The following is a 26313-nucleotide window of genomic DNA, read 5'->3' as shown; positions in this document are numbered from 1 at the left end:
TTTTGAGATTTTGTACCATTGTTTTTATTTTTTTTCTTTAAAATAAAAATAACTGATGTCAAAAAAAAAACAAACAAAAACAAAAAACTCAGACACAAATATACACCTATGAGGCTGAAGTATAGACACAAATCATGCTAGACAGGGAGGCCAGAAATCAGAACAGTGGCTTGCCGGGCCAGGAGTGAGGCTGAGGAGACAGAGTGGCACATGGGTTACTTTGGGTGCCGGGAATGGAAGCCAGGCCCTCTGCGCTGAGCTGCATCCCAGTTGTTTTTGTTTTTTGAGCGGGTCTCGCTAAATTGCCAAGGTTGGTTTCCAACTTGAGACACTCCTGCCCCAGCCCCAGTGTCTTCCCAGGGCCCCATGTGCCCAGCACCCAGTGGGTACCGAGGGAGGCCTGGGCCGCTCCTGAGGGTGCGGCTGCAGGACGGCGTTCCCAGGACCTCATTCTCTGTCCCACCCACGCAGCCCCTCCGGAGGACAGCTGGGGATCTTGGCGAGGAGTCCAGGGAGCCGGCAGCTCTGAGTCTGGTCTCCGTTTCTGCCCACGCTGGCTGCCGTTTCCGCTTCCTCAATTATGAGTGATACAGCAGCCCAGCCTGGGCCGTGTCCCGGCCCTGTCCCCAGAAGACGCTGAGGACTTTCATGGCTGTTTCCATGCTGTGGAGAAGCCGAAACAGCCTGGTCAGCAGACAGTCGCCGCTGCCCAGCATGTTGTATGTGGTGCACAGGTCATCCCAGCGCTTGGGAGGGGGAGGCAGGAGGAGCACCACGAATTCTAGGGCAGCCTGGGCTATTAGTGAGGGCCTGTCTTAAAATTTTTAAAATTTGTAGTAAAATATATGTAACAAAATTATGATAGCTGGTCTAGGGAGATAACTCAGTAGAATAAGCATTTGCTTGGCAAGCTCAGGGTCCCAAGTTCAATCCCTAGTACTGAAAAAAAAAATTATGATAGCTGTCTTTGGTGGTGGGGATTCAACCTAGGGCTTTACATTCACTCAGCAAGTGCTCTATCACCACATCCAGCCCCTTTCTGAGCATTTTCTTATTTTTCTGTTTTGTTTGTTTGTTTGTTTGTTTTGTTTTGGTACTGGGGATTGAACTCAGGACCTTGTGTTTGCTAGGCAAGTGCTTATTCTACTGCGCTATCTCCCTAGCCCCTCTCTTTAATTTTTTGAGACAAGGCCTCACCATGTAGTGAAGGCTGGGCTTGAACTCGAAGTGTTTCTCCTGCCTCAGCCTGGGTTACAGGCGTGTGCTACCACACCTGGTGACATTTCTAGGCGCATAGCTCAGCAGCATCGAGCATGTCCCACAGCTGGGTGCTGTCTGCGCCGTGCGCCTCCGGGACCTCCCACTTCCCCCAGAGGAACCTGTCCCCAGGAGACGCTGACCCCCATCCTCCTGTCTGTGTGGATCTGACAGCGCTGGGCTTCCTGGGAGTGGGACCCTGCAGCGTGTGTCCTTGTGTGCCTGGTTCAGTTCCGTGAACAGCATGGCCTCGGGGTCCACCCTTGCTGTAGAAGGAGCAGGTCTTCCTTTGTATGGCTGAATAGTATCCCCCCATGTAGTCTGCACTGTAACACTAGGTCATTGCTTTTTTTTTTTTTTTTTTTTGTACTATGGGTCAAACTCAGGATTTTGTGTTTGCCAGGCAGGTGCTTAAGGTGCTGAGCTGTCTCCCTGGCCTTTTTATTTTTTATTTATTTATTTTTTTTTCTGTGGTACCGGGGACTGAACTCAGGACCCTGCGCTTTACAGGCAAGCACTTATTCTACCGAGCTATCTCCCCAGCTCCATTTTTTTTTTTTTTTTTCCTGAAACCCCTTCCAGTGTGTTCCTCTTTATTCATTTTCAGAGTACAAACTTAAACTTGGATAGGCTGAATTAACCCAATCCACCTCTGGCAGGTACACTCAACATGCTGTATAAAGTATAACATTCAATTTATTATTTCTGGGGGCTGGGGATTTGGCTCAGCGTTAGAATGCTTGCCTAGCAAGCTGGAAGCCCTGGGTTCAGTCCTCGGCACCAAAAACAAAAACAAAAACAAAAAATTTATTATTTCTTTCTCAAGAGAGTTTTCTTCAGTCCACTAAGACCCAGCTCCCCTTGCATGGGCTTTGGTGGAGGTCGAGGGGCAGCACCAGCAGGTCTAAGTCGGGGTGGAGCAGTTCGGTCCTTGCGGGCTTCACGAGATCAATTCTGACCACTTTGCTGTGATGGCACAACTCACACAGTCGTGCAGCTTCACATACAGCTTGGGAAGCACATAACCGTCGAAGACACTTGCTTCAGAAATGTCCCTGACGGCGGGGCCTCCACTATGTTCCGAATGACAAACTTCTTAATGGCCTTATCCTTGCGTATGCACCGGGCGCAGTTCATGCAGTGAATAGGCTGCACATGACCACGGCCCTTTTTGGCACAACCATTGTTCCTTCTTTTTTTCGTCATCTTGGAAAGGAGGACCCGAAAGCCCGAGCTCCATTTTGTTTGTTTTTTAAGACAGCGTTTTGCTGTGTAGTCGGGGTGGCTGGAAAATCACTATGAAGCTCAAACTGGCCTTGAGCTCTCCTACCTCAGCCTCCCATGTGCTGGGACTGCAAAGTCATGCTCAGCCCCGAGGTCCTTTTCTAAAAAATTGTTCCAACGTTTAAGTAAAAGTACCACTTACAGGGCTGGTGAGATGGCTCAGTGGTCTAAAGCACCTACTTAGAACAAGCTTAGCAAAGCACAGGGACCGCAGTTCAATCCCCCAGCCCCACATGCCAGCCAGCCCCGCCCCCTGGTGGGCTGAGCTGGCCACACACACACACACACACACACACACACAAATAAAATTTAAAAAAAAAATAAAAGTACCACTTACAAATGCTTGAAAAGCATTTCCAAGTTCAGAATGGAAAAAATATGTAGGCAATCTATAATCTATAATCAAATGCCAGTCATGCTCGGCTCCCCTTGAGCCTACACTGAGCGACGTCAGCCTCCCTCAGTTCTTCCAAATCTTCTGTTAGAAGTATGAAGCCATTTTCCATGATGTGGGCAGGACAGACATACCCACTGCTTTTCATATCCCATACAGGTTTATGATCTCACCTGAACGATATGCTGTGCGTGTTTTTTAAGGTTACTGGCCACCTGTCCAGCACAGTGCATTTCTCTGTATGACGGACAGAGGGACAGGCCACGCCGCGAGAGGGCCTGGTGCTCTGCCACCGTCTGTACTTCCTGGAGCCCCAAGCAATCTTGAGGTCTCATGAAGTTTCCTCTGGGACACTCTGGCCTCTTGAGAGGGCAGCACTTCAGGGGAGTTGTAGACACATTTCTCCCAGCACAGGGGGCCTGTGCTGAGCACTGGGCTCTAAGCGCCCGCCCACCCACCAGCCTCACTTCTGTAACTGCCACCCCCACTGCTGTGTCAAGCTTCTGGTCTGACCTTCATCTTTAGGTGAGCTCTCCAATGCCGTGCGGTGCTACGATGCCCTTTTGTTAAAACATCCAAGGAGCCAGGGGAGGAGTCACATACCTATCTTGCCAGCACTCAGGAGGCTGAGGCAGGACACTCCTTAGGAGTCCCAGCCTGGACTGCAGAGCAAGCCTATCAAAATAAAAACAAACAAAAGGAAAAGAAGTGAAAAGAAAAGAAGACAGAAAACCATCCAGGAAACTATCAGCCATAATGTGTGGATAATCTCCACATGTCGCCCCAAATTTATGCAGAGGTTGAGCAGATTAAATGAGAACTGTCTTTGCCGCTTTCTGCACAAGTAAGAGTCACATTGTGGGGCATAAGAGCTGTAAGGCCCATCATTCAAGTGTAACACTTGGGTTACTTTTTTTTTGTTGTTTGTTTGTTTTTTAATATTTATTTATTTATTTATTTATTTATTTTGTGTGTGTGTGTGTGGCCAGCTCAGCCCACCAGGAGGCGGGGCTGGCTGGCATGTGGTGCTGGGGATTAAACCGCGGTCCCTGTGTTTTGCTTAGCTTAGCTTGTTCTAAGTAGGTGCTTTAGACCACTGAGCTATCTCACCAGCCCCCACTTTTTTTTTTTTTTTTTAAGACAGGGTCTTGCTATACAGCTCAGGCTGGCCTTAAGCTCACTTTGTAGCCCAGGCTGGTCTCGAACTTGCAGTGATCCTCCTGCCTCAGAATCCTGAGCGCTGGGATTTCTTTATGTAATCCCTGCAAGATATTCACTCCACACCTCACTTCCTGGTCTCACAAGGCAGCAGCCTGGTTAACCTGCAAAGGGACCCACAGGACAAAGAAGGCTCCATGTTTTGTTTTGCTGTGTGTCTGTGTGTCTGTTGTCTGTGTGTGTGTGTGTCTGTGTGTGTGTGTGTATGCATGTGTGTGGTACCGGGGATTGAACTCAGGACCTTGTGCTTGCCAGGCAGGTGCTTATGGGGCTGAGCTAGCTCTCTGGCCAGAAGGCTATGTGTTGTTGCTCCACCTGGTTCTCTTCTTGCAAATCTGAGCTAGCTGTTGACTGGCCGGCTCTCTTGGGGTCAGCAGCCGCTATCCTCCTGGCTCCTCACTCCATCTTTCTGCTTTTGGGCTTTCTGCAAGTCGCCCACAAACTCTACACTGCGTCAGGCTCTGAATTCTATCCTGGCTAAAAGTCTTCATTCCTGGGTGCAAAACCCGTATGACAAGGCCTCGGGCTTGCTGTAACTCATGGCATTAGCCTGAAGTCATCCTTTCATTCTACGCAGGTCTGGTGGTCAGTGCCCTTGATCTTCTCTTTTTTTTTTTTTTTTGCGCCGAATGCCTTCAAGGCATGACTGGCTGTATTGTGTTGTGGGGATCAAACCCAAGCAACCTGAGCCTGACTGTTTTGTTGAAGCAGCCACTTAAAGAACTGAGCTACCGGGCAGGCCCCCTCTTGATCTTCTCTTTCACGGCACTAAAATCCATCGAGTGTTTCATGATCGTGGAGTAGTGGGACGCAATAAAATCAGTCGCAGGAAATGAAAGAAAGTGCTTGGTCTTTCTTCTGCCATGTCTCAGCAGCTGATGGCAGGTCAGTGTCTTCTCCCCTGTCCTCCCGCAGGCCCCTGCTTCTCTCCTGGCTCTGCCTTCTCGCTTTCTGCCCTGGGGTCTGTTATAATCCTTTGCGCCCTGTCCCGAGTTTGCAGTGAATCCCATGGGGCCTCGGTCTCTTGCACTTTCAGGCCAACTTCAAAGGCCTTTGTACCCACTCTTTGTACAGGGGTCGGTCAGACTTGGGCTTTCAGCTCCGACCTGCCCGGCTTGGTGCGCCTCGCCCCCCAGGCCCAAGCAGCTTCCGCTTCTGCATCCGGGATATTGGATGTGCATGTGCGAGAGGCCCTCACCAGAGCGCTGCAACAGCAGCTACGGAGAGCCTACTAGGCCATTTTATTTATTTATTTATTTATATTAAAAATTTTTTTTAAAAACATTTATTTATTTAGTTTTTATTTATGTGTGTGTGTGGCCAGCTCAGCCCACCAGGGGGCGGGGCTGGCTGGCATGTGGTGCTGGGGGATTGAACCGCAGTCCCTGCGCTTAGCTAAGTTTGTTCTAAGTAGGTGCTTTAGACCACTGAGCCATCTCACCAGCCCTACTAGGCCATTTTAAAAGCTACTCCTGCAAATAGTCTCTCTCTTTTTTTTTTTTTTTTTTTGAGACAAAGTCTGGCTAAATTAATCAGTTCAAATAGATTGAACACAGGGCCTTCTCACTGAGCTACACCCGCAACCCTTTTTATTCTTTATTTTGAAACAGGTCTCACTAATTGGCTTAGCTATCCAGGTTGGGCTTTTAATTTCTGTTTTTCTTTTTTGGTTTTTTGAAATAGGCTTTGCTATGTAGTTCAGGCGGGCCTCAATCCTGCCATGTAGTGCAGAGTGCTCTCAAGCTCCCAGAGATCTTCCTGCCTCAGCCTCCAAAAGTGCTGGGATCCCAGAGGTGTGTAGTGTTGGGCTCAGAGTCTTGGTCTGCCAGCCTCAGCCTCCCAGAGTGCCAGGACAACAGGCATGTATCGCTGTGCCCTGGCCAGCACATAGTCTGGGCTTCTCTCCTCTGATGAAGGAGTCCTGTCAAAGGTCCTGATTTGGCCAGGCGCCATTTCCACAAACACAAATTAAAAATCATATTTTACAGCTGGGGAGATGGTTCAGTGGAATAAGCGCTTCCTTGGCAAGTGCAAGGGCCTGAGTTCAATCCCCGGTTCTACCAAAAAAAAAAAAAGTATCTAAAAATCATATTTTACAATTTCCATCGTATGAAGATGGGATCCAAGCTGAGTCTGTTCATGTTTTTCTTCTGACTTTATTTTATTTCTTTGTCTTTTTTGAGACACTTCGAAGTGCTGCCATGGAGGCTGGCCTTGAACAGACTTTGTAGCCCAGGCTGGCCTCGCTAGAACTGGCAGTGATCCTCCTGTCTCAGCCTCTCTGCTGGGATTACAGGCCTTCGCCACTAAGCTTGGCTCTCCCTCTGATTTTAAGACTTGAAAATGTCACCAAGAAGACAGCTCAGCTGCATAAGCACCTGCCCGGCAAGTGCAAGGTCCAGAAGGTCCAAAGTTAGATCCCTGGTACCAAACAAACAAAAACAAAACAAAAAAAAAAAAAAACAAATAAAAAAGCACTTGGAAATGTAGCTGGGCTGGTGGAGCACAGTCAACATCAAAGCGCTCTGGGAGGCTGAGGCAGGGTCCCAAGTTGGAGGCCAGCCTGTGCAACTTACTGAGACCCTACTGTAAATAAAATAAAAAGGGCTACAGAATGGTGCTCAGTGCCGGACCCTGGGTTCAAACCCAGTACTGGAAAAAAATAAATCCTAGTGGGCCTGAAGGCATGGGCGGCCCTTGGTGTCTAACGGTCTGTCTGCTCTGGCCCCTGGTCTCACTAAAGTTTGATCAGGTGCGTTAAATGCACCTTTGGGGGGTCCCAAAGCTCCGGAGTGTGCCAAGTCCAAGTCGCAGACTGGGTCCTCCCTCCACTGCCCCTTGGATCCCCGCCACAGCAGACGCTCAGATTTGCCCAGCCTGGCTCTCAGGGGCCCCTCGGGGATTTTCCCCGCCTGGGTCCGGAGTGACTTCACTCCTCTCTGCGACGCAGGACGCGGAAGGGGCGGCGCCTCCTCCTCTCCGGCATCCCAGCCCTGCCTCCGCGCAGGCGAGCGGAGGACGCAGCTCTGGCCGGTAGGTGACGGGGGACTGCGGAGGGGACCGCGCGAGCTGGGGACCCGGGGAGGGGGGTGCTCCGCACAGCCAGGTCCGGTCCTCGGTCCCTACGCCGAACCCCAACAGCCAGGACCATGCTGCGGCCCGATCCCAATGCCCCAACTCGTTCCAACACCCAAGTCCACTGGGATCCGGATCCCGAGGACTCTGGGTCCCTCTCCCGCCTCCCGATTTGCCCTGCACCCCCTCTCTCCTAAGAACCCGTCCTGGGCCTCGGTGCTCCCTTTCTCGGCTCTGCCCACCCTGCGGACCCCAGCTTTCCCCGGGTCCCAGTGGTCCTGCCGGCCCTGTCCCCTCTCCTCCAGTACCCTCCCCTTTATTCTTGCAGCCGAGGTAGGGGCGGGAGCGCCTTGGGCTAAGCTGGGGACCCGGGTCTCCGTCCCGCCCTGGGATGGGGGTGAGGCCGCAGCATCCGGAAGAGGCGGCGACATCTCTCATTGATTCACTGTCAGCACTTACAGGGCGCCTGCTGTGACCCTAGACGTGGTCTGACCCTGGGCACACGGTAGGGGCAGGTGATGCGGCCTGATTTGGGGAGCTTGCGCGTAGTAGGTGCTCAGTGCAGCCGCACCGGAGCCCCGGAGCCAGGCTTTCCAGTGTAAACTCCTGCTCCTCCGGCCCCGGGCGGAGATGTCTCTGCCACAGTCGGAGTGCAAACCAAACAGTTCAAACAGCGGAGATCCCAGCTTGTGTAGCAGCAGTCTGGGAGGCTGAGGCAGGATGCTCACAAGTTGAGCCTAGCCCGGCAGTTTATCAACTTAGTGAGCCCCTGTCTCAAAATAAAAATATAAAAGGGGCTGGGCATGGAGCTCAGTGTGAAGACCCTGGGTTCGTTTTGCTTGGTACTTAACAGGTCTTTAATAAATTTGTACTGAATGAATGCCCTTTCTGTTTATTTTTTTAATTTTTTGAAAAAACATTTTTTGGGGCCAGGGAGATAGCTCAGTGGAATAAGTGCTTGCCTGGCAAGAGCAAGGTCCTCAGTTCAATCCCTGGTACCACAGGGGGGGAAAAAAAAAAAAGAAAGAAAGAAAAGAAAGAAAGAAAGAAAGAAAGAAAGAAAGAAAAAGAATATTTTTTGGTACTGGTAATTGAACTGGTAGGCAATTGTTTGCGCCACTGAGCTATATCCCCAGCCCTTATTTTTCTATTTTTTGTTTATTTATTTTTCTGAGACAGGGTTTTGCTCTGTAGTTCAAACGCCTTGAATTTACTTTGTTATCGATGCTGTCCTTGAACTCATGGCGACTGTCCTGCCTCAGTCTTCTGGGTGCTGGGTTTATAGAGATGCACCACCATGCCGGACCCCTTCTGTCTCTTCACATTGATTTTTTTTTTTTTTTTTTTTTTTTGTATTTTAGGGAAGGGCCTACAGGGTGTTTAGGGTCTCACTACTAGATTGGACTTGTAGTGATCCGCCTGTTTACAGCACTCCAAAGAGCTGGGATTACAGATGGGTGCCACCACACCATCTCAATTGCCCTCTCAGTGCGCCCTGGGGACCGGGCCACGGGCTGGCACAGCAGGCCTGGGGACCCCACCCCACCCCCCACCTCCTCAACCCCACCCCACCCCCTCCTGAGCTATTTGGCTGGCCCAACATTGATTCTTTTATCTAATCTATTTTGAGGCTGGCTTTTGAACTCTATGTTGACCAGATTGACCTTGATCTGGCTATGATCCCCCCACCTCAGTCTCCCCAGTGCTGGGATTACAGGGGTGCCCCACCAGGCCCAGTTCATTTCTCACACTGATTACAAGCATCGCAGGCATCTAGCCAGTTATGCTTTCCATGTCGCCTTGGAACATTTCTTTTGAGCCAGAGGGGGCAAGTTGCACCCCTACAATATGCTAGTGCTGGTGGGGGTGGGTACAAATTGGCTTCTTGTTGGGAGGGGGGACTTAGAGGCAGGAAGTAACTGAGTGCTTGCTGTGAAACTAGGTACTGTTCTTCTGTATCACTTGGCTCAGTTAACATGTGGCATTTATTAAGTACCTACTGTGTCAGGCACTGCCCTGCGTGTTGTGTTTATCCAGTCAGCATGGATTAGGCACCCACTGTGTGCCTGGCACTCTAGGGACAAGCCACAGACCTGGCAGCGCCTTTTCTCTGCTCTATCCCCAGAGGCCCCTGAGAGGTGCGCGTGCAGTAGCAAGGGCAAGACAGGAGGGGAGCGAGGAAAGCCCGGTGGGGACGCACGGGTGTGAGGTCTAGCCAGCCTCCGAGGTGGCTGGGAGCGAAGGCTCACGGCAGCGACCGATTTCTGGGAAAGGGTGTGCCAGGCTGGGGCCTAGCAAGTGCAAAGGTCCTGGGCGGTGCTTGTCTGACTGATTATGTAGCAGGCAAGGAGGGAGAGGAGGGAGGAGTCTCCCTCCTGGACTCAGCTCGGCGCGTGCCACGGCCCCATTTGGGGCCGGAGTCCAGGGCTTCCTGTCCGCATTGTCCCCAGCCAGGTCCTCACCCTTCCGAGGGACCCTCTGTCATCGTGTCATCGTCCCCGGGGTAGCTCAGGCCCCTCCGCCAGATGACCCCTGCTCCTAATTTTGACCTGCGCTCCCCGCAGCGGCCATCAGGGGGTGTCGCGAGCGCCGGTCTGGTCCTCCCGGCCTGCTGCCCGCAGCCCTCCGGGCTCCCCCAGCCCAGGTCCCCCTGCAGAGCGGCAGGCGTGCCGTCCCGACCCCCGACCCCCGCGAGGCCGCGTGCACTGCCTGGAGTCTTCGCCGCAGCATCCAGCCGTCCCTGCCCAGCTCGCTCCTGGAGCCCAGCGTACACACGCGGCGGGGCTCGTTTCCGTTGTGCCCTCTGCGCTCCCAAGAGGCTCTGGGCTTGCTGTCTCGGTTCCTCCTGCTCCCCTGGACCGCGCTGCTGGAGGCGTAAGGCGGAGGCCTCGCCTGCCCTGGCCTATGCTGGCGGTGCAGGGCAGCCCTGGAGGGCGCAGTGTGGGCACACGCGGCAGGCTATGCGGCTGCAGGGACAAGGGACCCCCACCCCCCATCCCAGTCCGGGTTACAGAAGCAGCCGCACACCTGGGATTACAGCACCCTAGAGGCTGAGGCAGGAGGATCGAAAGCTCAAGCCCAGTCCGGCCCTTTAGCGAGACTTGTCTCCGCGCCAAGACGGCTGGGCCGGAGCTCAGCGCAGAGGCCGTGGTCCCGTGCCCGGGGCTGCACGGAGGGACGGCGACAGCAGGAGCAGGCAGAGCCGAGCCTTAAGCTCTGGGTGCTTCTGTTGGTCAGGAAGAGCACTTTAGCGCTCGGACCCCCGCCCCCCATTCCTGTCTGCTCAGTGTGGCCGACCGCTTCTCTTCCGTGGGAGTCACGAACACAGACCTCGTGCGCTCCACGTTGGCGGAGAGGCGGACCACACGTCCTCACTCGACACTGCTGCTGGCAGCGCAGAGATCTGAGTTTTCCCCAGTCCCTGATACTGAACCCAGGGCCGCTGCACTGAGCTACATCCTCTGCTATTATTATTATTATTATTATTATTATTTTATTATTTATCTTGAAACAGGGTCTTGGTACGTTGCCTAGGCTGAGCTTAAGCTTGGGATCTTCCTGCCGCAACCTCTCACAGTGCCGTATGACAGGAGCATGCCACCACTTAGCTGAACGTTTTTCTTTCTTTCCTTCTTTTTTTTTGGGGGGGGGAAGGGTCTACAGGGTGTTCAGGGCCTCACTACTAGATCGGATTTCTAGTCTCCCATCCAAGTACTAACCAGGCCTGACCCTGCTTAGCTTCCGAGATCAGAAGAGATTGGGCGGGGTTGGTGAGATGGCTCAGTGGTCTAAAGCACCTACTTAGAACAAGCTTAGCAAAGCACAAGGCCCGCGGTTCAATCCCCCAGCCCCACATGCCAGCCAGCCCCGCCCCCTGGTGGGCTGAGCTGGACAGACACACACACACTCAATCAATCAATCAATCAATCAATCAATGTTTAAAAAAAAAAACCGAAAGAATGAATGAAAAAATTGGAATAAAAAAAACCCAAAATTAAGAGAAGATTGGGCACGTTCAGGGTGGTATGACGGCAGATGAGCCAACTCCTAGTGATTCACCTGTTTATAGCCTCCCAAGAGTTGTACAGGTGCGGGTCACCACGCCCAGTCTCAATTGTTGTCTCAGCACACCCTGGGGGCGGGGAAGGACAGGCCTGGGATTGAACCCTTAGCCCCTGTGCCTGCTTGCAGGCACTTTAATCCAATGAGCTATTTGGCTAGCCCTTGAACTTTTTTTTCTTTTCTTTTCTTTTCCTTTTTTTTTTTTTTTTTTTTTTTTTTTTTTTTTTGGTGGAACCGGGGATTGAACTCAGGCCCTTGCACTTGCCAGGGAAGCGCTTATTCCACTGAGCCATCTCCCCGCCCCCCCCCCTTTTTTTTTTAAATCTTACAAGATCTCTTAAAAATTTGTGATTTGGAGCGGTGCAGTTCTCCTCTGGGTGGCCCAGCTGCCATCCTTCCCTCCCCACCCTGTCCCATGGTGGGAACCAGGGCAGGGACAAGCAGCAGGGATCAGCCTAGCCAGGCTGAGAAGTGGACGAGAGAACTTAGTTCCTGGAAGGGGCTGACCAGGGCCGTGGGTCCTGCGCAGGGGCTTGTGAGTGTTCTGGAGAAAAGACTTCTCTGGGCCCCAGTCTTCCCAGGGACAGCACTGCGGGCCACGTTCATCTGTGCATTCTCTCACCCATCCTCCAGTCACTCACCATTCAGCCCTCTGTCCTTCCACTTACCCACCTGCCCACCTGTTCCTTGCTAGCTACTTCCACTGTGTTCTGGCCTCCCAGCTATGTGAGCATGACCAGCCTCTGCCATCAGGTGCCCATAGGGTGCTGGGAGTCAGACAGAAAATGTGACAGATTTAACCTGCAGGCAAGTTCACATCTGGGGTGTGGTTCCGTGGTGAGCACTGGCCTAGCATGTGCAAAGGTCCTGGGGCGCCTCTAGCACCACACACACACACACACACACACACACAATTCACATTTTTTTTTTATTTTTTTAAACATTTATTTATTTATTGTGTGTGTGTGTGTGTGCGTGTGTGGCCAGCTCAGCCCACCAGGGGGCGAGGCTGGCTGGCATGTGGTGCTGGGGGATCGAACCATGGTCCCTGTGCTTTGCCAAGCTTGTTCCATGTAGGTGCTTTAGACCACTGAGCCATCTCGCCAGCCCCCTTTAGACCACTGAGCCATCTCGCCAGCCCCCAATTCACATTTAAGGGGGAAGTCTGCAGTGGTGACAACTGGACAGAGAGGTGACAGGGAAGAGACAGGCAGAACCTTTGCACATGCCTGTGATACAGTGTCATTGTACCTGAGCCTTGAATGATAAGTGTAAAGTCACCAGGGAAGCTTGGGGACAGAGCACACCAGCTGCAAGGACCTAGCTTGGCTTTTCACCATACCCAGTGGGTTTTTTTTTTTTTTTTTAATTTTTAATTTTTATTTTATATTTATTTATTTATTGTATGTGTATGTGACCAGCTCAGCCCACCAGGGGGCAGGCTGGCTGGCATGTGGTGTTGGGGGATTGAACCGTGGTCCCTTGTGCTTTGCTAAGCTTGTTCTAAGTAGGTGCTTTAGACCACTGAGCCATCTCACCAGCCCACCCAGTGTTATTTTGAGACAGGGTCTCTCTATGTAGTTAAGACTTAACTAGAACTCACTATGTAGCCCAGGTTGACCTCAAATTCCCAGAGATCCTCATGCCTCAGCCTCTTGAGTGCTGAGGTAACAGGCACATGCTGCCATCCCTGGCTTTTGCTGCCCTGGTGGTCAGCTAGGCTCCTCCTGTCTCTGCAGGTTTTCCTAGGTCATCTGCTTGGACCTTGGCACAGTGAAAAGTGTCACCGGTGAGCAGGAGGTGGCCATCCAGAACATGTCGCCACCACTGCAGCCTCTGCTGCCCACAGCTGCACCCTCCCACCCCCATGGCCTGCCCAGGCCCAACGCTGCCTGGTGCTTTTGACCTCCTAGCTGCCTCTGGGAGGGAAAAGCTGGTCATCCTGCGACACAAGCTGCAGACAGTGTACAAGGGCCACCGCAGTGCCAGCCTCCTCCATGCCATGGTGCTGCTGCAGCTTGGCCGGGACACGGAGGCCCGGGTCTTGCTGGATGCCTCCAAGACCGATGCTATGGCCAGGCTTGTGGCCCGCCAGTGGGCCGGTGTGGACAGTGCTGAGGCCACCGAGGAGCCTGCGGATGTGTCCTGGGGCATCGCCCGCCTGTACGACCTGCTGGCTGAGGAGAGGCTGTGCCCAGCCACCCTGAGGGATGCAGCCTACCAGGCGGCACACCAGGCCCTCAGCTCCTGTGGGGACCCAAGGCTGGGGGAGCTTCAGGGGGAGGCCTGGGACCGCTGTGGGTGGGACGTCCTTGGGGACACGGGGGACTTCCAGCCTCTCTGCTCCAATGAGGGTCCCCTGCCACCCTCATCAGCACTGGCATCGAGGTCCCGGAGCCTTCCGCGCCCCATCGAGGACTGGAGCCGCGCATGCTCCCTGCGCTCCACGGGCAGCCCGGCCTCCCTGGCCAGCGACCTGGAAATCAGCCAGTCACCTACCATGGCCGTCCTTAGCCAGCCCCGCGGTACCCCCGGGCCCAGCAAGCTCTGTGAGCAGCCCCCGGGGCCTGCGCCTGTGCCCACAGGTGGCCTGGAGCCCCAGGAGATGAGTTGGCCCCCTTCAGCTGAGATCACGGTGTCCCCAGACTCACTGAGGATTCTCGCCTCCGAGATCCGCGACCCACTCTCTCAGGGCCTTCCCCCTCTGGACGACTCCCCCTCTGCTCCCAAGGCCAGTGCCCATTTCCCGGTGGAGTGCACGGAGGACTCCACAGCCCCCAAATCTCTCTCCTCGCCCAACCTGGAACCCACAGAAAGTTTTTGCCCTGTCAAGAACCAGAAGGCAGCCCCAATTTCTGCGGGAGAACCCACATCACAAGAAGGCAGCTCGAGCCCGCCGGTGTCCTTGGCCCCGGAGTCCTCCCTGCCTCCCCCCACTCCTGCCCCTTCCCCATCCTCCAGCCCCGCCGCGGTGCTGCCAGCCTCCTCCTGCGAGCCCTGCCCTTCGTCCTTCTCGTCGGATGCCACGGAACAGTTCTATAACTTCGTGGTCCTCCACGCCTTGGCGGATGAAGAGGTGGCCCTGCGTGTCCGGGAGAGGCTGGAGGCCCTGGGCGTCCCCGATGGCGCCACATTCTGCGAGGACTTCCAGGTGCCCGGGCGCGGGGAGCTCCACTGCCTGCAGGATGCCATCGACCACTCCGGCTTCGTCATCTTGCTCATGACCCCCAACTTCGACAATGCCCTGAGCCTGCACCAGGTCAACCAGGCCTTGATGAGCAGCTTCACGCACAATGGCCGCTACGACAGCGTCATCCCCTTCCTGCCCCTCGAGAGCAGCCTGGGGGTCCGGCACTCGGACACCTCGCGCCTACTCTCGGGCCTCGTGTGGCTGGATGAGCATTCCAAGATCTTCGCCAGGAAGGCGGGCAGCACCTTCAAGCCCCAGAGGCTGTGGGAGCGCCGGGCACACTGGCAGCGGGAGCAGGATGCGAGGGCCCGGCTGCGGGGCAGCCAGCGCCTGGACGGCGAGCGACAGCAGGCTGAGGCCCTGCACGCCGCGCACACCACCTACCTACGCAGCTACCTGGCCTGGCAGGCGCAGATGCACAAGCTCCAGGTGGACTTTGGGAGCCACCTGTCTCTTGGGACGCAGGTGCCTTGTCCGCCTCAGGGGCCCTTCAGTGTCCAGGGGTCCTGGGGAGCCCTGCCACCCTTCCCAGCCTGGTCTGGAACTCCTCAGCCACCAACACCGCATCCAGGGCACTCTGCCACCCCCTCGCCACCGCCCTTCCCCCAGCCACCTGCCTTTCCCCAGCCCCCGGCCTTCCCCCAGCCCCCGGCCTTCCCCCAACCCCCGGCCTTCCCAGGGTCCCCCACCTTTCCACCTGCTTCCCCAGCTTCCCCTCAGGGCCCCCTCATTATCCACCATGCCCAGATGGTGCAGGTGGGAGTGAACAATCACATGTGGAACCAGAGAAGAGTCCCAGCCCCAGAGGACAAGGAGCAAGAGGCAGAGAGGCTGTGTGATCAGGCCTGAGCCCCTGGGGACCACGCCACCATCCCGGCACCGGCTTTGGGCAGGACATTCCCAGTGTCATTTGGGCAGATGGGATCATTTGCCACTTTTAAGACCTGGCCCAGGAGGACCATCATTTCTCAGGATATAAAGCCCAGAGGAGCCAGGCCTGGAGGTGCACACCTGCCACCGCAGCCATCTAGAAGGGTGAGGCAGGAGGGCTGAAAGTTTGAGCCTGGAGTGGGTAACTTAGTGAGACCTTGTCTCAAAAATTAAAAAACAGGGCTGGAGGTGCAGCTCACTGTGAATGTCCTGGGCTCCATGTCCGGCACTTGGACGTGGGGGTGGGGGCGTGCCAGGAAGGCAGATGGCCCTGTACAGTGTCTGTAGCGCCAATCTAATAATTCTGGGTGGAGGACTTGGTGGGAGATACTGTAGGTAACTTTTAATTTTTTTTTTCTTTTTCTTTTTTTTCTGCTTGCCAGGCAAGCGCTTATTCTACTGAGCTATCTCCCTGGCCCCGTAACTTTTAATTGTTAATAAATATTTATTGAATGATTGTTTGGAGCCACAGTTCTCTGTTGTGTGTCCAGGGTCCCCTCACCCTAGGAAGGGAACCAGCAGGAAGGAGTGAGGAGCAGCTGCTTCAAGGGCAGAAGCCAAAGTTGAACACCCTGACCTTATCTCATTGGCCAGAATAAAGTTATATTTGCAAACCATGCTGGGAGATGTAGTCTTTGGGAAGGCCAAGTGTCTTCCAATAAGTCCTTCTGTAACTATGTAACCCAGGGTGGCCTTGAACTCAGTGATTCTGACCCTCCTGAATGCTGGGATTACACGCATCCACCACCATTCTAGCAGGAATCTACTTTTGAGGCTTCAACACATAAACACGTTTCTGTGTTCCAAATGGTCCCACAAGGGGGCCTGGCTCTAGCTCAGTTCTTTAAGTGGCTGCTTCCACAAAGCTGTCAACCTCAGCTTATTCTAGTTGGATCCCCACAACCCTCCAGCCAGCCAAAAGTGCCCTGAAGGCATTCGAGGAGCAAAAAAACAAAAAAAAAAATTCCAAATGGTCCCACAAGAGAAGTGCTGTGAATCCGAGCCTGTTTTTCAGATGAATAAAACAGAAGCCCAAAAGAGTGAATGCCAGTCCCCACCGTCCCCTAGATTAGAAATTGAGCACATAGGATGAAAACATTTCCAAGAAGGAAAGGAAGAGGCTCTTGGAGGGTGCACTCGGACTTGGCCTAGAGCTCTGTGATCAAAGGCCCTTTGCTCCATGGCCCTGCACCCCAGGGCGGGCCTAGTGTGAGTCACGGGACAGCCCCAGAATGCTTCCTGTTTTCATCCCCAATAGAGACTGCACCACAGTCCTGGCTCTCCCAGTGGCCCTGAAGTGACACCTGGTGAACAGAGCCTCTATGATTTGATTCTGGAGTGTGGTGGCGTGACCAGCATTTATTAAGCAGCTACTGTATGCCTAGGTGTTGGGTGTGGATGAAAACTGGCTTGATTCACTCTCAGCCCTCAGGCTGGAAGGGAAGGGAAGGGCAGAGAGGGAGCAGGGGAGGTGGAGAGGGGATAGCAGGCTGGCCACACAGGGCCCTGCAGGCTGTAGGAGGACCAGACAGGTGGGAGCCGTGAAGGGGTGAGGGCAGACTTGAGATCCTCCTGCTTCAGCCTCCCAGCGGTGGGGTCAGTTGAGTGTTACCTGAAGATTTCTCACAACACAGGACATGCCCCAAGGGTAGGGGGCAGGTGTCTCCGGCTCTTCGAATAGCTCAGAACCCAGCTTGAACCAGGGCACATGGTCAGCGCTCTACAAGGGCCCACTCTTCAGACCAACCACTATTGTGCGCCTGCTGTGTGCAGGAGGCGGCCATGCTCAGCAGGTATAGGGGTGATCAGCACTGTGGGAGCCCGAGGGGACCCTCGATGATCAGTGTGATGGGATGAGAGGAAGGTTCTGGGAGGGGGAACCAAGTTGATAGAGTGGTGGTGCTCGCCTGCAATCCCAGCACTCAGAAGGATCACCAAAAATTCAAGGGCAGCCTGGGCTATATAGCGGGACTCTATTGCAACACACACACACACACACACACACACACACCCAAAACCTTGTCCCCCCCAAAACAACAACAACAGCAGTGAGATAGCTCAGCTGACTAAGCGCCTGCTGTAGCAAGCTCAGGCACCAGGGTTTGATCCCTGGTCCCACATGCCTTGCCGGCGGAGCCCCCAGGGTGCACTGAGCCCAGAGTCCAGGTATGGTGGCACAGGCCTGTAATCCCAGCGCTGGGGAGGCTTAAAACAGGAGGATCATTACGAGTCAAAAAAGGGGCCGGGGAGATGGCTCAGTGGAATAAGCGCTTCCCCCACAAGCAGAAGGGTCTCAGTTCAATCCCTGGTTCCACCAAACAAACTACCAGTCCAAGTTGTGTAGTGAGACTATGTTGTACATAAATGAAAAAAAAAAAAAAAAAAACCACCAGAAAAAACCAAACCAAAATCCCCAAACAAAGAGGACCTCCCCCCACCCCAAACCCAAAGAGGGCAGTTTGCCTCTAGGGGCAGCGATGGGCCCTGCAGCTCTGCGCCCCCTGGCGGCCACCCCGTCAGGGCGCGCCCCTTGGCTCTCACCCGTGTCACAGCGGCTTAGGAGCCTAAGTTCCAGCCCAGCCTAGGACACCTGGCCAGCCAGGCCGGCCTCGGACTCAAAGTGCAAAAGGGCCCGGGACACCCCCACCGGCCTCGGCGGTCAGCGTGACTTGCGGCCGGGCCTCGGCGGGGAAGTGAAAGCCCATCGCGGAGAGGAGGAAGCCCAGGCTGCCGCGGTGCCATTGGGCTCCGCCCATGCGCGTGGCTCGCGTTTCCTCCCCGCGGCTTTTGCTGCGGGATGCTGGCCCGCCGGGCGCGGTCGGCTCTGCACCCGCTGGGCCTCCGCACGCGGCCTCGCTGCGCCGCCCTGCCCCGGCCTCTGCACGGGCTGCGCCCGCTCCCGGTGGTGTTCTCCCAGAAGTCGCCGTGGCTCCTTCCCTTCCTTCCTGTAATGAGGTTTCTCTGAGCACCCGATTTAAGAGTCACTTGAAATCACGCCCGTCGGAATTCCCCAGGGCTGCCCGGCGTTCCTCTGGCATTCACAGTTTGCGACAAACTAGATTCACTCATCTGTCACCCACGCCGTCCCCCCTGCTTCCCCGTGGAGGGCAGGGCTTCCTGTCCCTCTCTGCAGCCCTGGTGCCGGGCACACAGCAGGCGCAACAAACGCTCCACTTAAAGGTCATGTGCAAGTGTGTATTTTCACTTGTGAATTGAAACCAGAGCTTTGGCCCTGTGCTCCATCCCCAGGCATTTTAAAAATTTGAGACAGAGGCTAATTTCTTAGGTGGCCCAGGATGGGCCAGAACTTGAGGTGCTCCTGACCCAGCCTCCCAGAGTGCTGGGATCACAGGCATGCACCACCTTGCTAGGCTCTGCTCTTTTTTTTTTTTGAACCGGGGATTGAACTCAGGCCCTTGCGTTTGCCAGGGAAGCGCTTATTCCACGGAGCCATCTCCCCAGCCCGGAAATGTATTCTTCTTCTCCTTCTCCTTCTCCTTTTTTTGCCGAACCGGGGATTGAACTCAGGCGCTTGCGCTTGCCAGGGAAGCACTTATTCCACTGAGCCACCTCCCTGGCCTAGGCTCTGCTCTCGACTGTTCCCTTCTGTGGCTGGCAGATCTCCCCTTTGTTCGTTCATTTTTTTTTTTTTTTTTTTTTTTTTTTTTTTTTTTTTTTTTTTTTCAAGGATTGAACTCAGATCCTTGCTCTTATCAGGGAAGCGCTTATTCTACTGAGCAATCTCCCCCGCTCCACGTTTGTTCAATCTCACTGCAGTGCACGGTGAGCACCTGCTGCGTGCCAGGGTGCTGTCCTGGGTCCTCGCACAAGCGGAGGCAGGGGGAGAGCTGGCGGCTGTCGGTGAGGTCCCGGGTGGGAAATATGGGTGATGACAGTCCCGTGGAGCAAAGTCCCGGCAGCAGTGGGAGGATTTGGGCGGCCTCTGTGGGGCTGAGGTGAGTCAGCGCCGTCAGCAAGGGTACAGGCCTTCTGTCCCCCAAGACCTGAGGATGGTGACACGTGGGTTACCGTTGGAAGCAGAGGTGCTGCAGTGCGCAGATGCCGCCACTAGGCGGAGGCGCGCACGGCAGTTTCCAGCCTGTCCTGCTCCTTTCGGGGTAAGCGGATCTCTCCTGGGCTTCTGGGATCAGGAACAGGGTCGCCTTCTGTGCCGCACCAAAGCCCCTTTCCTGCAGCAACCTCAGCCTGAGGATCCCAAGCATCCATTTTTTTAGTTGTTTTTTTCCTTTCCAAGTTTTTTTTAACTATTATTTTTTGGAGCTAGGGTCTTGCTATGTATTTCAGGCTACCCTTGAACTCACTATGTAGCCCAAACAGACCTCAAACTCCTGGCGATCCTCCTGCCTCAGCCTCCTGAGTGCTGGGATAAGGTGCCCTGTCATGCTTGGCTGACCCCAACCATCAAGGCCCCACTCACAAGCAACTGTGGCGCTCTTTGGACCATTTTACAAAAGAGGAAACAGAGTCACAGGCTTGGCACCATCTTCCAAAGTCACATTCAGGCTGGACGTGCCAGGGTTTTGCGTATTAGTAAGTGGAACCCCGCCCTCTTATTTCCTGGCCAGGACTGGAGCCCAGAGAGGGCAAACTACTGCCTGAGGTCACACAGCAAGTCCTCCTGCTTCTCCAGACACATGGTGCCTCCTGGCGAGCCCAGGCCGCAGCTGTCATCCCTGAATGCCCTGGGCACTGAACTTTTATTTTTAACCTGTGTTGCAATCCAGGCCTTATTATAGCTGTGGGAGGATGCTGTGGTTTCCAGTTTCCCAAGGAAGCAGAAGGGTGTTTTTCCCTCCAGAGAAGGTGCGGCCTGGCACTCTCAGGAAGCCCCACCAGGCCCTGCACCCCAGTAGCGGAGCCCTCCCTGGCCCTGGCCCACCCTTCTGTCCCTGTCCTCAGCACACAGCTGCCTGGCTGACTCTAAACTCTGGTTACCTGGGTCCCATCCTAGGATCTTGCTCATTTCCCATCACACGCCACTTAATTCTTTATTTTTTAAAATGTACTTGGTATAGGGTCTCACTACGCAGCTCAGACTCATAGTGATCCTCCTGTTTTCAGCCTCCCCAGCGCTGGGATTACAGGCGTGCACCACCGAGGCGAGTGTCACTGGCCAGCTCAGCATGTAGTGCTGGGGACTGAACCCGGGTCCTTGTGCTTGCCTAAGCAGGTGCTTAGTCCTCTGAGCTATCTCGCCGACCCTGCCAATTCAATACTCTTTTTTTTTTTTTTTGCCGAACCAGGGATTGAACTCAGTCCCTTGCGCTTGCCAAGGAAGCGCTTACTCCACTGAGCCATCTCCCTGACCCCTCAATACTCTTCTTAAATAGGCTTTATTTAAGTCAGGTGTGGTGGTTCCTGCCTGAAACCCCAACCCTGAGGGAGGCTGAAATAGGAGGATCACACATAGGTGCCTGGCCTGGGCTACACAGCAATTTAGCGAAACCCTGTCTGAAAATTTAAAAAGGAGGGCTGGGGATTGGGGGGGAGGGGAGCCTGAGAGGCAGAACACTGGAACACAGAACACAGCTGTGCTACAGTTGGGTGGCCGGGGACCCCAGAGGGCCTCCTGGGGGTGACTTTCGCCACTTTAACAAGATCACTGCCTAGTAGGACTGGGAAGACCTCAGGGCCAGGCTCTGTGCTAGCGGGCAGCGCCTCCCCTGCAGCTGACACCAGCTGTGGTCCTGAAGAGGACGCTTTCCCAGCAGGCGGGCCAAGCCTCGCCAACATGACTCTGCTAGCTCGAGGCACCCTGACACCCCCCCCCCGCTCCCAAAGGCTTCCGCGCCCTGCCCCCTTGCTGGCAGGGCACAGGTCCGATGCTCCAGCTGTCCTGGGGGGTCACCTCTCTGTCCCCAGCCCCATCAGGGATATGACTCAGATGGCTATCTTTAACCCGAGCCCGGGTTGCAGCCCCGTAAACAGCCCTCGTGTGTCAGCCGAGATCCTGGCCAGTGCAGTCCCTCCTGTAGTCACTGGCTGCATGCCCAGCCCCACTGGTGAGCTTTTTTTTTTTTTTTTGGTGGCACCGGGGATTGAACTCAGGCCCTTGTGCTTGCCAGGCAAGCGCTTATTCTACTGAGCCATCTTCCCAGCCCCTAATTGGTGAGCTTCTGAAACAGTCTCACTACGCAGTCCAGGCTGGTGCTTGCAGCAATCCTCCTGCCTCAGCCTCCCGTGTGTGCGCGTGACAGGCGGGCCCATTGGCCCATCAGTCCTTTCTGGGCTGGGTTTGCGACTTACAGATGGCTGTATGGCCTTGTGACCTCTCAGAGGGCGATTTCCTTCCTTGATAAATCTCAAATATTAATTTTAATGTAACTTTGTTTTTTCAGTGGATTGTGGCTCCAACCCAGACCTTCACACTGAGCTATCAGCCCTTCTTACTTTGAGACAGTTTTGCTAGGTCACCCATGCTGGGCTCAAACTGGCAGCCCCTCCTGCCTCAGCCCGCCCATAGAGGGCGTAGGTGTGCACGCTTATTTCCCCATTTCCACAGGGCCCCAAGGCCCCTGCACCCCCAGCCCTGCAACCAGTGCAGCCCAGCCTGGGCTCCTAACTGGCTGAGGGGAAGCCACGTGACCAGGCCTGTGCCATCAGAACCTTGGGAGGTTCCTGCAGCTGGAGAGGTCTCCTCTTCCGCACCTGACCAGGTGGTCACACTGTGGCTGGGTCACCTACTGGCAGTCTGGCCCCTAAAGAACTAGGTGACAACAAACCCCAAAGACCCAAGAGTCCTCAGTCCCTTTGTGGCTCTCAGTGGCAGCAGTGTGCCCACCGGCCTCAGCAAGCCATCTTGTCCCCGGGCAGGTGCGACTATGGCGGGAGCTGTCAGCATGGCGGCCTCCCTCCAGCCCTGCCCTGGCTTCTTCAGGCCCCAGGCTTTGAGTCAAGCGCCCCATTCTGGGCGTGGCAGCCGGAAGCTCTGCTCAGGACTACTTAGGCGTGTTCTACTTTACTTGGTGGCGTGAGGCAGGCTCTCTCAGTGTGCATAGCGCAGGCTGGCCTGGAACTCACGGCCACCCCCGCCCTGGGCCCTCTGGAGCGCTGGGCCGACAGGGGCGCGGCCCCAGGCTGGCTGCTCACGGTGCTCTGGGCTGGAGGGCTGGAGCGCAGGGCCTCGCGTTGGGAAGGCCTCACCAGCAGCAGCAGCTGGGTCCCACCCCGTGCTTCCCAACCACACAGCAGCCCCACCCGGGCCCCAAGGAAGCACCAGGTGGAGAGTTCTCTTCCAGTAATCTCCTTTAATGCCACAACATAGCTGGGAGACCGCAGCTCTTGGCTGCCTGCTGTGCTCTGGAAGGGCCGGGAGTGGCGCGCCCTCCTGGGAAGTCGAAGCCTGTCTCAGCAGTAACTCATTTCCTAGCGAACACTGCAAATCTACGCCTGGCCGCCTTCTCGGGCCTGTGTCTGGGACCCTTAGGGGCTGGGGCCTTCGTGACCCTGGGAGGTGCGGGCACTGCTGACCTTGTTCCCGGGGTGAAGGCATGGGGCAGGTCCTCCCGCACCCACCACCCAGAGGGATGGAAGGCCAGCCTGCGGCCCGCCTCCGACCTCGGCTCGCTCTTGCTCTAGCCTTTGGCTCTGTGGAGCCCTCAGCAGGCAGCCGGACGTCCACGGTCTTGGCCAGCCTCGCTGAGCGTGCCGTCCTTGTGCCTTTCTCAGAAATCCTGGGCTCAGGTCCCCGGAGCAGGCGAGGGCCTGGCAAGGCCACCTGTCCAGGCACCCACAGTGATAGGTTTGGGCTTTCCAGCAGAGGAGTCTATCATCACTTGGACAGTGACGAGCAGACCCACGGGAACCACGCAGGACAGCAAACTGGTCAAGTTTTGCCGCCAGTCCTGGGCGCCCGACTGCCTTCCTGGTGAGCGAGGTTGCTTCCCTTGAGTGCAAGGCTGGAAGGCCGGTGCAGACACACGGCTGTGTGCTGTGCCCGCGCTGCAGCGACTCCTGACCTCACTCACCAGGTCCCTGCCACCACGCGTGCCTCGGCCGCTGAAAAACCCTCAGGCCCTGGCATGAACTACAAGTGTGGCAAGATTCCTAAGAAAAATAAAGGCAGCAACTTCTCAGAGTGCATGTGCAGTGCCAGTAAGCTGCCGGATCACTAAGTAAACATTAAACCAGCCGCACATGACGCGGGGCACAGGGGCCCACGGTGTGACGGTGCTGGGGGACTCCAGAGTGGCCCTGCTTCTGGACTTCCCGACTTCTAGAGGCCCAGTCCTAGGACTGTGCTGGTACCTGGACCCAGGAGTGGGTGCCAGCTGTGGGCCAACCTGTGTCTCAGCCCGAGGCCAAGCTCCTACCACACCCAGGCGACAGCACGGGGCCGTGTCTGCTTCCCTTCAGGACGGGTGGCTGGGCTCCCTGAGCAACCCTTCTCAGCACAGGACCCTGAAAGCTCCCGGTGGCAACAGCTCAGCCAGGCCCTGCCCTCTGCCTCACGGGCAGGCGGAGGAGCAAGGAGGCGGGCTCTCCACCCTTCTCTCCCCTCTGGGCAGGGCGAGATCAGTGCAGCTCGATGAAAGCCTCTAGCTCCTCCGGGATGAAGCCTTTGTAGGGGATCTTGTTCCTGTCCAGGGCGCGGGCGGCCAGGCACTGCAGGGTGACATAGTTGAAAGGCTGCACGGAGCTCCTGGCCAGCAGCTTCTCGTCAAGTAGCTCGTAAGCCGTCTTCTTGAAGGCGTTGGTGGCATCCATGTGGGCTCCGGCCTCGATCAGGGTGTTCATGATGGCCGGGCAGTTGTTCTGGGCCGCAATGTGCAGCGGCGTGTTGTTGTCAAAGTCCCTGCTGTCCGGGTCAGCCCCGCAGTCCAGCAGCACTTTGACCACATGCAGGGAGGGGAAGGTGCCCACGCGGTAGCGGCCCACGTTGGTGGTCTCCTTGTCCACTGCCATGTGCAGGGGCGTGAAGCCGTTGCGGCCTCGGGGCGCGCACTTGAGCAGGCGGTAGACAGTCTGGTGCTTCAGGTGCTCCTGGCTGGGGCTGCACTCCACCTTCCCCAGCAGGTAGAGGAGGTGCAGGATGATGGCCAGCGCCTTGGTGAATTGGGCCGAGTCTCCGGGATCCTTGGGCAGCTGCAGGGCGCGCTCTACCTCCCGCACCCCTTTGGTGAGCACCCCCATGAGATCTGTGAAGCCGATCTGCGTGCCCTGGCTGCCCTTGGCTGCCCGATCCTGCAGCACGTAGGAGAAGAGTTCAGCAAAGGACAGGAAGCTGCTGGCGGTCATGGGGCTCAGGGGCTCCAGGTTGGTTTGCTGCATGTCTAGGGCATACTTCCACAGGCGGATGCAGCGCTCGAAGTTGCCCGAGTCAGCATACACCGCGCCTCGGTAGCGGATGTAATAGGACGTGTCCGGGTGCGAGGGGCCCAGGATGCGCTCTCGGATGAGCAGGGCCTGCATTCGCATCTCATCCGGGTCTGTGATCAGCGCTTCCAGCTCTTGCGAGGTGTTCACCTCCCTGGAATAGTCATAGGCCAGGACCAGCTGCTGGGGCTCGGGTTTGGGCAAATACTCGCCCCCCTGGTGCCGCAGCTCCATGGCGCGTCTCCAGTGCTTAAGGGCCCCCAGCAGATCACGCTTCTTATCCACGTAAGTGGCTCCCAGCAACTCCAAGGCTTCCACGGCGGCCTCCCTGCTGGTGGGGCAGCAGCTTTCGTAGGATTCACCGTTGCCTTGCTCCTCTGCGGAGGAGCCGCAGGTGCGAGCGCCCTGCAGGCCGCCCTGGCTGGTGGAGCAGCCTTCCTGGGGTGGCCCTGCGCGGGGCTGCTCTCCAGGCTGCTCCTGAATCAGGTATTCCACGATGTTGGTGTGGCCGGTCACGCTGGCCGCCAGCAGGGGCGTCATGCCGTAGCCGTCGCGCTCCATGCGGGCGTTGCAGCCCAGCAGCAGCTGCAGGATCTCTAGGCTGCCGGACTCGGCGCAGTCGTGCAGGGCCGTGTTGCCCTTGGCGCTGCGCCGGTTCACCTGCGCGCCCTGCTCCAGCAGGTAGCGCGCGATCTCGCGGTGGCCCTTGTAGCACGAGATCATGAGGCACGTGTGGCCGTGCCGGTTGGCGACCTCCAGGTCGGCCTGGTGCTCGCCCACCAGGTAGCGCACCACCTCGAGGTGGCCGTCGAAGCAGGCGGCGCGCAGCGGCGTGGAGTTGGTGCGCGTGGTGCGGTTCACCGAGGCCCCGCGCTGCAGCAGGCTCCGCACCACGTCCAGGTGGCCGGCGGCCGAGGCGGCCCACAGCGGCGGCGCGCCCTCGATGGTCTCGCCGTCGAAGTGCACCGAGCCGCCGGCCTCCACGCTCGCGCCGCACCGGTCCACCAGGTATTCCACCACGTCCAGGTGGCCGTAGCGGGCGGCGATGAGCAGCGGCGTCCCCCCGGTCGCCACCTCGCCCATCAGCTCTTCAAGCTCCTCCCGGCTCCGGCCGCTAAGCAGCTTTTGGAGCAGCTGCAGCTTGCCGTCGTGAGCGGCATTGTACACGGCGGTGTGGAGGTCCATGGTCTGGGCCGCCGTCAGGCCATGGGCCGGCTGTGGGGGGACAGGGAGCCGGCAGTTACAGCCCGGAGGAGCAGGTAACAACCTTCACCGTCTCCCTTGCCGCCATCTTAGGGGCACTCCGGGCGGAACAAAATGGCCGCCGCGACCTGACGCCCCTTGGGGTACTTGGGGATGCCGGGAGATGGCGTCCTTTGCGCAGGCCAATTCCACAAAATACACGAAGAGCAGAAACTATGGACTACACTTCCCGAAGTGCATCGGGACCAGCCTCAGGAACTGTGAACACAGTGAGCACAGTGCATGGTGGAAATGGGTCCAATTGCGGCGGGTCACAGTGGAAACCAGTTATTAAAGGATTACCACTCCCGGCATGCCATACCAC

General features: G+C 56.1%; 2 protein-coding genes across 3 annotated transcripts; one reads left to right on the top strand and one right to left on the bottom strand.

Moving 5' to 3' along the window:
* The first annotated feature begins 7116 nt into the window (after nucleotides 1-7116).
* Ticam1 (toll like receptor adaptor molecule 1) lies at nucleotides 7117-15555 on the top strand. Of its 2 annotated transcripts, none has more exons than XM_012515068.2 (2): nucleotides 7117-7186; nucleotides 13030-15555. In XM_012515068.2, exon 2 carries the CDS (start codon nucleotides 13158-13160, stop codon nucleotides 15327-15329), a length of 2172 nt encoding a protein of 723 aa, XP_012370522.1. In that variant the 5' UTR covers nucleotides 7117-7186; nucleotides 13030-13157; the 3' UTR covers nucleotides 15330-15555. The 2 variants fall into 2 exon arrangements, with proteins under 2 accessions (XP_012370522.1, XP_023572510.1); XM_023716742.1 differs by lacking the exon at nucleotides 7117-7186 and adding an exon at nucleotides 11676-11825.
* Nucleotides 15556-22658: 7103 nt separating this feature from the next.
* Fem1a (fem-1 homolog A) lies at nucleotides 22659-26081 on the bottom strand. The gene has a single exon (XM_004632760.2). It carries the CDS (start codon nucleotides 25929-25931, stop codon nucleotides 23946-23948), a length of 1986 nt encoding a protein of 661 aa, XP_004632817.1. The 5' UTR covers nucleotides 25932-26081; the 3' UTR covers nucleotides 22659-23945.
* Nucleotides 26082-26313: the final 232 nt, after the last annotated feature.

This window comes from Octodon degus, unplaced genomic scaffold (genome assembly GCF_000260255.1).
Source record: "Octodon degus isolate 3935 unplaced genomic scaffold, OctDeg1.0 scaffold00050, whole genome shotgun sequence".
In the NCBI taxonomy this organism is placed as follows: domain Eukaryota; kingdom Metazoa; phylum Chordata; class Mammalia; order Rodentia; family Octodontidae; genus Octodon; species Octodon degus.
This window is presented reverse-complemented; position numbering and strand designations above follow the sequence as displayed.

Bases quoted from the DNA above. Each gene is read 5' to 3' on its own strand.
- Fem1a (XM_004632760.2), bottom strand. From the start codon at position 25,931: ATGGACCTCCACACCGCCGTGTACAATGCCGCTCACGACGGCAAGCTG.
- Ticam1 (XM_012515068.2), top strand. From the start codon at position 13,158: ATGGCCTGCCCAGGCCCAACGCTGCCTGGTGCTTTTGACCTCCTAGCT.